Source organism: Urocitellus parryii, chromosome 5, assembly GCF_045843805.1.
Source record: "Urocitellus parryii isolate mUroPar1 chromosome 5, mUroPar1.hap1, whole genome shotgun sequence".
Taxonomy (NCBI): Eukaryota; Metazoa; Chordata; class Mammalia; order Rodentia; family Sciuridae; genus Urocitellus; species Urocitellus parryii.
The window spans coordinates 143739951-143752697 of NC_135535.1; the positions used below are offsets into that span (position 1 = coordinate 143739951).

At 31.1% G+C, this 12747-nt stretch overlaps 1 protein-coding gene across 17 annotated transcripts in view; it reads right to left on the minus strand.

Annotated features, from left to right (window-relative positions):
• Nucleotides 1-12747, minus strand: part of Pcdh15 (protocadherin related 15) — a 716528-nt gene that overhangs the window by 448104 nt on the left and 255677 nt on the right. For all 17 annotated transcript variants that reach the window (XM_077799359.1, XM_077799358.1, XM_077799357.1 and 14 more), the window contains one exon: nt 10355-10515. In XM_077799359.1, coding sequence (XP_077655485.1) covers nt 10355-10515 — 161 coding nt within the window. The remainder of the gene's footprint in view (nt 1-10354; nt 10516-12747) is intronic.

Genomic DNA, 12747 nt, shown 5'->3' on the forward strand with positions numbered 1-12747 from the left:
TAATCTAAAAACGTGACAGGCTTTCTATTATTCAAAAGACTAGAGAGGACAATTGTAATAACTTCATTGCTTACTTTTGTATCTCACATATAGGGCTTCAAGTAGTGCTACACTTCAAGTTTTACTGGTGCTTAAAACCATAAAACTAATGCTGAGATGTGATAAAACAATTTTTTTTCCCTAGAAAAGTTAAAGAAGCAATGATATAAACTAATTTTAATAAAAAATGCACTAATAAATAAAGCCTTGAACAAAAGAGTTTGTGTGAATATTAGTGTTCATGTAAATTTTTATTATAATATATGCTCTTTACTGATAAATATTAAAATACAGTCAAAAGAAGAAACATCACTCACAACCCAACCAAACTTTCCCACTCAACACAGTTACACACTCATTTTATTCATCTTTTCCTTTTCCAAATATATACCTATCACACACACACACACACACACACACACACACACACACACACACACAAATATCTCCTTTGTTAATAGAGATTTACTAAAGCAGTTTTATGTAATGCTACTATAAAGTTATGTTATACAATTTAACAGTACTTCATTATAAGTTTGTGGCTTAATTTATGTTATTTAAAATAATAGAATGAGAAATTTAAAACTACCCATTTTGTCATTATAAATAATATTACAACATTTCAATACATAGTACATATAAATATATGCTCACTTGCCTAATTACTTTTTATGATAAAGTTTTTGAAGGAAGAAAGTGTCATTAAAATGGAACTTGTTGATTCAGGTCCTTGTGGGGCTGGGATGAACACCTGCCATGTTTGAATCCAGAGTCAGAGACAGAACATTATAAAATATTTCTTTCTTTGTGATTGCAAATGTCTTTTAAGCTTAAAAAAAACTGTCTCTAAATAATTCAGTTTTATCAGGATAGCATTATCACCCCTGGGTTCTATCCCTCATACAATAATAATAATAATAATAATAGTAATAATAAAAATAATAATAATAATAACAACAACAACAACAAAAACAGCAATAATATATCTGGACTGTACCATCTTAAATACTGTGTCTCCAGCCTGCCTTTTCCTTTCAACTACCTCTGCCATTATTTACTTTTCCACATTGCATTTCTCATCCACAAGTTGGAGTATTATATACTTTATATATTTAGTTCAGTTTGTGTCCTTTGTCTCATAAAACCTTAGGCTTTGTTCTACCAATAGCTGTCACTATGTCCAGTAACTAGCATTGTTCCTAGGACAGATGAGTGGATGTTATCAAAATCATTTGAGTTGGCTTCTCATTCCAATTCCAGAAACTACTAACTGTATGATCCATGGAAAATTGAAAAACCAATCTGTGATGAGTTTGTTGAACTCTAAAAATAGGGATATTAATTACACTAATATGATGGAACTGTAAAAATTACATGGTATTATACCAACTGAGCACATAAAAGCCTATGATGAATACAAACTACATTTTTATATCTAAAAAGATAAATTTTCAATATCTTTATATTATCATTTCTTTAGGTGAGTACATTCAAATCCCTTGTAACTATGTTGAGATATACAATGCATTATTGTTCAATAAATTTACCCTTCTGTGCCGTGGAATACCAAAACTCATTCCTCCTATTAAACAATAACATTGTACCTATTGATCAATCATTCTATTTCTTTATTTTCCACTAGTCTTCAAAGTCTAGGATAATTTTTATGAACTGATAACTACAAAACATATACATGAATCCAAATATCAGATTGTACTTCACAAATATGAAAAAACATTATGTGTTTGTCAAAAAAATTTAAAAAATTAAATCTCCAAAAACACAAAAAACAAAATGTATAAAATAGGAGATAATAATTTTGGAATATAAGATAAATTATTAGATATTTGAATTAAACCAAATTAAAAATATACCAGTGACCACTGGGATATGTTCATTAAAAATATCACGTGCAACATTTGCAAATGAGAAGAATACTGTAGAAACTGCACCTAAATTTAAGAAATGCATTGTTTAATTTCAAGATATTTTATGTTCACTAAAAAGATAGTTTATTTGTACATGCCTGAATTACTGTATTTAGAAATAATAAATTGAGGCATAATTAATATATAGAGGACTATCTCTAGATACCACAGAGTTCTGTTCTGATATCTACCTCATTTCAGTTTTAAAAATTAAATATAATGTTATGTATAAAATCTGTGAAAATCACAAAGCTTAAAAGAATACATATGTGTACATATATGTAAACATCAATAACAAAAGGCAAGGCTCAAAGTTATCTTAGTAATTAAAAGTATTAGGTTAAAATGATAATTTTTTATATTAGTAAACATAAATCCTCTAATTTGTTATAGAAGTAATGTAATCTCTCAAATATAATAAATGACTATGAATATTAATATAAACATGTAATAAAATTTTGATGTTTAAAAGCTGATTTTATATATCAGCACCTTAACTGGCTGCTGAATCCTAACACAAATATAGGTGCAAATATGGTGGCTCACTAGAGGAAGTGAAGTTTGAACACTGAGCATATATTATAAAATTTGAGAATGATGAAAAAAAATTCCAGATAACTAGATGGTATTATTAAAAAAAAATAATAGTTTCTTTATTATAGTTTCAGGGAACAGAAATAAGAACAATGAATATAATGCATTCAAAGCATATGCTTTCAATACGATTAGAGGTTTTCTCTTAATCCAACGTAGCACAGAATAGAATGAACTAGCCTATCAAGCAAGCTTCATCACTGAAAATATGCAACCTAAAGGATAAAAGACCATTTAAAAAGACTAGATCTTAAAAGATTTTGGGAAATAATTTGAATGAAATGATCTCTATCTTTACTAATAGTTTAAAAACATTTGCACTAACATGTTTTTTAAAAGGTTCTATATATTTTAATTGTAAAGTAAAACAGAATAAATATTTGTGCTGTTAGCCCCTAGCACAACACTTGGAAACAATCAAGTGAATTATGTTCTTCTAAACACTTCAAGAGAGATATATAAAACCATTCCATCTCTACTTCTAATTCTACATTGAGTGGTTGCACTGGGACAGAAAGGTCACAGTCTTTTCAAACTGGATCAACTGCAGTATGCACTGATTCCCCCTTAGTCATGCTAAGTACCTATAAATTAGACATAACTAGGTCACCTAGAGTTGTTGACACTCTCAACTTTAGCTCCCTGTGCAACTCTTAGTAGCATAGATGGAACATAGCAGGCAATAAATACTAGCCACAAAGGATTATACTGCAGTCAAGAATTCCCTGTGGCTAATATAGAGCACAGTGTAATTTTACATTGGAATAGATTCTATTCTGCTGTATAAGAAGATCATAAATACAGCAAGTACAGTTCTCCTAAGTCAATCAGAGTTTAGAGATGCCAAAGTGCTTAGGAATGTGTTGGGGGAAATTTTAGTTTATTTTTCATAAGTGGAAAAGGTCACAGTCATTTTATATTTTTAAATTCTTTTAAATTTCTTCATTCATGAAACAAAGAGAGAAAAAATATATATATATGAATCACCACATTCAGGTAAACATTTTAAAACCATAACCATTCATATATATGTAGAAATGCACATTGTCCTGCTAATTTCAAAATAAATGCTAAACATAAAACTCTGAAAGTAAACTAGCATATTCAAACATTAGTGTATGTATGTGTAATGGTTTTGATATATGTATCAGGAATGACACATCAATGGCTAATGAAAGTTATCTTTAAAAAGTGGTTCTGGGAGGGTAAAGTTAGGAAGACATTTTCCAAAAATACATGTAAATTTTGTAATATAAAAGAACAAAAAAAGTTATGTTTCTCAGACTATTTAATATACGAAGTGAGATAGTTTGTTCTGAATAATGTAGATTATAACACTTTTCTGCAATTTAAAGTGAGTTGAGTTTTTCATAGAAATCACATTATTTAGGAGGCTTAATGAATTGGAAGCTAATTATTTGGAGGAGGATAATTTTTGAGCAAACCAATAAGAATTCATTTTTTATAAAAACCAGGCAAAGTATGTTGTATCTTCATACAAGTGGTTTCATCATGATTTTTCATTGTATTTACTAGCTTTACAAAATGAAGAACCTTCATTATTTTACATATGGAAGAAAGTAAAAGAATTTGAGACACAGTATTAGCTAAAAATGTTTTCAATGAAAAAGTAAACTTAAATAACTGGACAGAAATGTGAACATCCTTAACAAATTAAATTTCACATTGAATAACAGGTTATTTTCAGAAGATTCCTAGAGAAGAACGTATTGATTACAGAATATAATTAGCTATATTGAAATATGTAGAAAAAACTTGTAGTTTTTTTCATAATAAATTAAAAAGATATTCAGTTTGTTTCATTCTTTAGTAGTAGGTATTTGTTATGTGCAAAGTTCCATATAGGTTGGGATTAGATTAATACAACCTAGTCCTTGGACACTAAAAGCAGATCCTAAAAATTGATATTAAATGAGTATAAAAAATTATGTTGAAGGTACAATAAAAGACTATTAAAGGTTATGGAATATAGACCAAGAGATGACATATCAATGTTACTATTAGGGAGTAGGTTTTTATATAAAATACCCTTTAAGATATGCCTTGAGAGTAGATAACTTTTAACTTACTTTACTACACAAAGGTAATTTCAAAGCTTAAGTTCAAAAGAAAGCAAAATCCTAGATTGTACTTAGGAGAAAGCACTTAAATTCAGTTTTCTTAGTGTAATGTATACATTTTTAAGTAAAAGAAATGATAAAGACTGGAATATGACTTGACTATAGGAAACTCTGAGGGCGAAATAAAACAGTTTGCAATGAAAAGTTAGTTCTTGACAAGGTCAGAACTCTTTTTGCGTGGACTGCATCTAGAACAGACTAAATCGAGAATGATGGTCGAGTTAATAATTAAGAGATTATCCCAAACTCCAAGTGAGACCTAAAGGAACTTATACTAAATTTATGCTAATAAATGCAGGGAGATAAGCCTACTAAACTTAGTCATTAAATAGTGGACTGGGGAGACTGGTCAAAGCTCTTTATGCAGCTATCAGCTTAGTGTCTGAAAGACAACAGGTTAAAAGGTTTGGTACGATCATGAATTCAATTTTTGAATGTTCAAGTTTTTTTTTTTAATTTTGCACAGAGTTTGATATAGCTATTAAAATACTGTACTGGAATCACATTTTTATTGCTATTATTTTAATTGTTGATAGTATCTTAAGTAGACTTATTTTATGCCCAGTTAGTGATTAAAGAATATTCACCATAAGAGAAAATTTGGTATTTTAAAGATTCTTATGTAATGCTCCTTTATTACAAAGACTATTCATTTCCCCAGTGTACATCATATTTTGGTTGTTTTATCATTTTTGACTATTGATTTTATAGGCTTTCTTTTTTATGTAAAATAAATTTATGTAACTTTACTGAACAGAAATAAAAATAAAGAACAAAATACAGCCATAATGGCAAGATTTATGGACCAAACTTGAAAATTCCCAAACAGTTCATAGTCATGAAACTTCATAAAATGTTTTATAATTAAATAAAATATTTGAAGTTTGATATTTTTATGTCTTAATTTTATCCTCAGAAATTCTCATGAAAATATTTATCATTTTATTTTTTAACATTTAATGCTAAAATATTTTGGTTTATATTAAGTTTGTTTATATTTGCAGCCATAATTGTGCAAATGATAGATCATTTATGGCCTCAATGAATAAATTATCGAAAACATAATTTGGATGTCTTCCCTTGAAAATAAAGTCCCACTAAGAGTTCCTCAAACGGCAGTTTCAATTAAGTATAGAGCTACCCTGTGACTTCCCTCCTCCTTCTTTGGCTATGATTGTATCTAGCCAATAACTATTTAGTTGGTGTTTCCTTCCCTGGCTAAAAAAAGAAAAAAAAGAAAACAAATGGTCATAGTCAGTCTGTAAACTAGATATTCATAGAAGTGGAAAACTTGAGCCTTCTCAACCTATACAAAGGTAAATCAAAATGGATATGTCAAGAGCCGTGTAAGGTTTTGAACAACCAATAAAATAAATAAATAAATAAATAAATAAAAATAAAAGACAAAAAAAAAATGGATCAAAGACTGCAAGGCAAAACCTGATATTAAAACTACCAGAAGAAAACACTGGGGAAACATATTGAGCCATAAATGTAGGCAACACTTTTCTTTGGATAACACTCCAAAAGTAAAAGAAATAGAAACAAAAACAAACAAATGGAATTATGTTAAACTAAAAGGTTTTCCTCGGTAAAGAAAACCATCAAAAGAGTGAAAAGACAGCACAATTAAAATAGACAGAGGATACAGATACTTCTAAAAGGAAAAAATTCCAATGGCTAACAAATTTATGAAAAAGTGCTTAATTTCAATACTTGTCTGGGGATTGCAAGTCAAAACCACTATGAGCCAAGTACAGTGGCACTTGCCTGTAATCCCAGAGGTGGGGGAGTCTAAGGCAGGAGGACAGCAGTTTCAAAGCCAGCCTTAGCAACTTAGAGAAACCCTAAGCAACTGAGCAAGACCCTGTCTAAAAAGGACTGGGGATGTGGCTAAGTGGATAAGTGCCCTGAGGTTCAGTCCCCAGTACCAAAACAAAACAAAAACAAACAAACACACAATAAGGTATCACTTAACCTAGTTGCACTGGCTTTTATCAAAAAGCCAAAAAGAAACAAATGCATGCAAGAATGAGAAGAGAAAATTCTCCTCATTCTTGTTACAACACCTAAGAAGAAGAACATATGTTTCTCAAAAAACTAAAAATAGATCTATCATATGATCCAACTATACCATTTTTAGGGATCTATCCAAAGAGAAATATTCTAGTATAATGAAGAAAAATACATAATCGATATTTGTTATTACAATAGCTGGAGTCAAAATATGCTCATCAACAGATGAATGGTAGGGAGAACATGGCATATACACCAATGGAATATTATTCAGCCATACAAAAACATGTTATCCCACCATATGTAGCAAAATGAATGGAATTGTGGAACATTATGGTAAGTCAGACAAAGACAAATACCACGTTTTCCTCAAATGAGGGTGTTTAAATAAAAGTCAATGAGAATGTAGAATAGGGATTATGAGAGGCTGGGAAATAAGGAGGATAGAGGGCATTCTGGGAAGTTGGGTACCAGGTATCCATGTGCAATTAAAGAGAAGTAATAAGTTCTGCAGAAAATGAGATGGCTATATTTTACAATACCCTTCTATGTATTTTATGAAAAACTAAAAGAGAGAAGCTCCAAAGTCTCCCACTGAAGCAATGATAAGAAGATGGAAAAATTAATTAGGGTTAGTTATCTTGATTTGATCATTACACACTGCATACATGTATGAAAATGTCACACTGTACCCCATATTTGTACAAAGTAACAATCTAAAACCAAAAAGTTAGTGATCTGGGGTACAGTGATCATCAAAAAGAGCTAAAGTCAAATCCAAAACAAGGAAATGACAGAGAAAATAATAAGTTCAAAAATTATAAGTGTAATCTGGTCACAGGAAGAAGAATAGAGGATACACACAAAACAGCGATTCTACTTTTTGCAGTCTAAGATCGAGTAGTTTTCTTCTGTCCCTGGTAAACTTCAATCCTCCTGAAAACACATTGACTTTCTTTCTATTGTGTTGATATTTTAATATTCTCAGCCTATAAAACTTGAGTTCATCTTAAGGCATTTTATGCTTTCCTTATAAGCTAAAAATCTTTGATTAAAATAATATTTTTACAAAAGAATCACTGTATGTCAAGGACTCAGTGGAACACTTTACACTAAACAATTTCTGGAACAGTTTTCAAAATCAAAATGTTAAAAGAATTTCTAATTTGGTGATAATAATATGGAGCCTAGGCTGTTGTTCATAGGGTTAAACCCTGATTTTTGGTTCTGTTTGGCTATTCAGAGCATTCATATTTTTATTATGATTCATTACAGTCCTTAAAATGAACAGTCCAAAGAATATGGGCCACAATCCAAAGGATTATATTTCAGGTAAATGCCCTATATTTTAAAAGAAACTATAATAGTTTGGTATTAATTCATAATAATATAATTTATAATGTGTTAATATTTAGCCTTCAAATTAAATGAATTAATTATTTATATTTTAAATTAAATAAAATTTAACACATGTAAATATATGTATGTAAATATTACATTATTGATATATTATGCTCATACTGGAGAGCACTATTTATAAATGAAGTCTATAGAAGAGAAAAAGGCACTCATACTTTTCTCAAATGAATTACATGCTAGTTGTTTTTTGTTTTTTTGTTTTTGTTTTCTTAGAAAGCATTGTGACCTAGGATCATTGAGGTAAATAACCAAGAAAGAAACACCTTATTTCAACTCAATACAATAAAGTAAAAACAACAGCTCTTCAAGAAGAGCGAATTTTCACATGCTTAAACAATATTATTATTTCATTTCATACATTATAGTAAGTTAGCAGTGTTGATGTGTAAGTGTGTAGATATAATTAGTTAGCAGTTAGTCAACTGCATGTAAGTAACTATACCAGTAATTTAATGAAGGTAAGTGAGCTTATCTTCATTTTTTTTAAAAGTGAAAAAGTATACAAAGATGCTTGTACAAAAATTCTCATTGTGGCATTTTTGTAATCACAAAAACTGCAAACAAACTTGATGTTAAAATAAAAGATTGGTTTAAGAAATATAGCCAGGGTGGTAGATCCGGCTTCCTGGTACAGCATATTTCTATCACATGAAAGGTACTTGGTTCAATCTCTAGCACATGCGTGCACGCGCACACACACACACACACACACACACACACACACACACACTATACCTAATTTTTCTCTCCACAAAAACTATCTAACTATTAAAATGTTGATGGAAATATACATTCATTCACATGGAAGTATGTGTATCATGAGTTACATGAAAATCAGGCTGAAAGTGTATGATCCAATTGTAATTAGTTAGTATTAAATATATGAACATGTATGCTTAAAATAAGATGTGTGGTAGGATAAATACTAAATGTTATTGTCCCTAGTTGGCAAAAAAAAAAAAAATCACACATAAGCTTTTTATTTTCTCGTATGTTTTCCATATGCTTATATTATTTTAAAATTGTATAAAATAAAAATTTCCAGTTGCAATTAGATTTGCAATAAAAGCACTAATTTACCTCACTAACTGTCTAGCAGCAGTGGTCTAAATTTGAACCAAATTTTCAGGAAACACATGTGCATTGGGTTAAGGATTTTCTGAATAAAAGGTCTTGCACTTTGATGATTGATGTGCTGACAGCACTGTGGCTACAGATTCCGAAATTCACAAAAATTCAGAGTAGTAAAGGACATAGTAATCCACACTAAAATAAGGGGTAAATTGACGTTTATTAAAGAGTCCACATTTTAGACATGAAGATTAAGGATTCATCTTCTTCAGACCTTCTGTAAAGTGGATTGTAAATCTTGACCAATGATGTGAGGTAATTCAGGCTCATTAAACTGAAAACCTGATGTTTAGGTTCCATAAACTGGGAATTTAGGGGTAGGCATGTTTAGACATACTCCTGAATTGTCTAGATCCCTATCCATTAATTACTGGTCATGATCCACTCACCCTCACTTCCCTTCTCTGCCCACAAGAAAGCTGGGCATGCATATGAAAACAGAGTAATATATAGGAGCTACTTAAATCTACTCAAGTTTTTTCCATCTTTTTCAAAAGTGAGTCATTGAGCAACTTTGATAATTTAGCTGTTCTTAAGAACAAAATACTTAAGTCATGCTGCTAGAGAAGGACTCGATTAGGACAGCACAGGAAATTTGTTCACTTTCTTTTGCTCTTCTGACAGCCACGTAAGCACATTGCCAAATTCTTTTACCAAGGTTTAGAACTTGCAAGACAGTAACTATGAGGGCACCCTCCAAACTTCTGTCCTCAGTGCCACAGCTGTGTGGCATTCTTGTATTTTGCCATTGTTACAGAGATGGATTAAAGCCATGCCTGTCCTAGTCTGCCGTTACCACCTCCATATTACATGCATTCTATTCTCTTCTTGTTCAGAAATCTGACAAGCTTCCAGGATATTAAAAGGGAAATTTAATGGTTCTCTCAGACACAGATGCTTCTTTCCTTTCTCATGGTTCTTTCAAGTAGTTAATTTTTTTTTGTTCAAATATGCAGGAAATAAACTTAATTTACATAAAGAAAAGCAAAATTGTATCAACAAACATATGTAGACAATTGAATGATAATAAAGTTATAACACAGGGACAAAATTAAAAAAAAAACAAATAAACAAACAGACACTAACATCTCTGTCCAGAACTCTGCCTGTGCTGTTCAGGAAAAGCATTTGTTTAACAGGATCCAACAACACCCAGTAATCCACGTTGTCCTTTAAAGAGAGTTCTATGGTGGGGTCTGGTCCTCCAGCAGTCCCTTTTATCAGCATGTTGTCCACCAGAATCGTACCTGCAAACCAAAGAAAGTTATTTGAAACCACATTCTATGCATATGCATTCTTTAGCAAAGATTATGTTTTTAAACCGCAGCTGACTTATTAAAGCATAAAATATTCAACTGTACATCTAACATAGAAAACTTTCTACTGTCAAAAAGGCAAAAAATACCTTCATTATACTATTTATAAATGATTTTGTGGGGAGATGAAGATGGGAGGAAGAGATTCAAACACTTGGTGAGTTTCATCATCTACTTCTTGTTTCCTTTTAACATGAATCTCATCTCTTCTCTGTCTATCGCTTCTCACGGGAGTTATCATTAAATTTTATCCTGAACAAAAGGAAATGCCTGTAATAACAGTCTGATACTTCAATTCACTCAGTAAGACTTCTGATATGAAAAGAGATATCGTGAAAATAAGATAGAGGAAGAGAACAGAAGAGATAAAGCAGCAGCAGTGTCTCCCAGGGTGAGAATGGCATCTTTTTCTTTTATCTTAAAGCAAATCCATAAAACATAAATCTTAATGTGAAAGACAAAACTAGTGTGCAGACACACAATAGAGGCCATTCTTCTTGAAGACATGTCTGGGGTACTCGAGTAGAACAACAGGCTATTCCAAGGTAACATTTTGATGCTTGCTTCCTTATTATATTTTCAGCAGGCTGAATTGTAGACACTTCTTGAATAAGAGTTGAAAAGAGAATAAGTCTCTGATCTTTCCTACTTGTTAAGGATTCCAAGCATTTTACAAGTTGAATGTAAATGGCATTGATGTAACTAAAATCTCATCCCCCTCACCCACAACCCCACCCCCAGCAATGATCTCTTTCCCAAACAATAATGTACTATGGCTTATGGCAATCATTTTCAACTGATCCATTTTATTAAACTTATGGCTATAGAAAGCATGTGGCTATGCAAATAAAAATGTACTCTCCATATCGCAAATATCTATAAAACTCCTTGCCTTAGAATAGCAAACAAGGATATATAGATAATCCATAAATATGAATCTGGCTTAAAGAATATGATGGAAAATCTAAGAGCCTTGTTTTTTTAGGCATAAATTTGTTCAAATGTTATTTGGTTACATAGCTACCAAAAAGAAAGGGAATTTCTTTGAAAGATATTCCAAGTAATTAAATAAAAATAACTGTCTATTGTACTTCTGGGAAATTTTCTAAGAAATTTGATAAGAAGACATTCTTTTTTTTAATCGATCAACCAACCTAAATAATATTTAAACTCTAACTCTCTCTCACACACACATATACACATATACCTTTCTAAATGACAGAAATTTTTCTTTTAGTTTTTATTTGCTGGCATGTAAAAATGTAAATATTGAGTGAAACCTGTCTTACTAGCTTATGACTTACCTGGTAAATGAATAACCTTCAGACAATACACCCCAAAGTACAAGTCAGATGTTGATGTCATTTTCTGACCTACTGTAAGTCTGTCCAAATGTATGCTCAGGGCCCCAGTACACACATATTTGCAAATATTTTATACAATTCATCTTTGAAAAATTATTCAGTCAACTTCCAGATGTAATTAAGAAAAGAAAAGGAACTCTATTTTCTGATTTTAAAAAAAGAAACACATAGTAGGCAAAACAACTAATGTTAATTTTTATGCCTTGACTCAGTGAGTAAGAATAGCAGCAGCAAGCTTCTCTGTAATGTACACGTATACCAAATGGGAACGCCAAGGCACAGGCATTGAACTCTCCTTTGTAAACAAAGATAGAAAAGATTGTAATACAAATCTTCACTTCTACTAAAGCAATGAAACAAAAACATTCTATCTGGACTTACAATTTATTTAATTATGGTTGAAAATTTCAGGGAGATTTAAATATTTATCTTGCTCTCCAAACTCCACTATGTCCTTCAATGATTGAAACTCAGCAGTGTTTCTACTGCTACTAAGCTAAAAAGAAAAACATTATGTGATTTTTGTTTTTATTCTCACCATTCATACTGACAAAAATCTCTCGAGACTTTCATATGCCATACTGCCCTAGATCAATAGTCGAAGAAAAGAAGAAACACCAGGATCATTCACGCTTAATGCAAGGATCAATGTTTCTATTTTAAGATTAACCTAGGTGTCCACCCACTGGCCTAGACAACCCTGTTCTTCTGCCTATTTACCCCTGTGATTAGAAAAACAGGTAGCATCCAAGCTGAATTTAATCGTAAACCAGAAATTTGTTACCCTCTTCCACCCTAG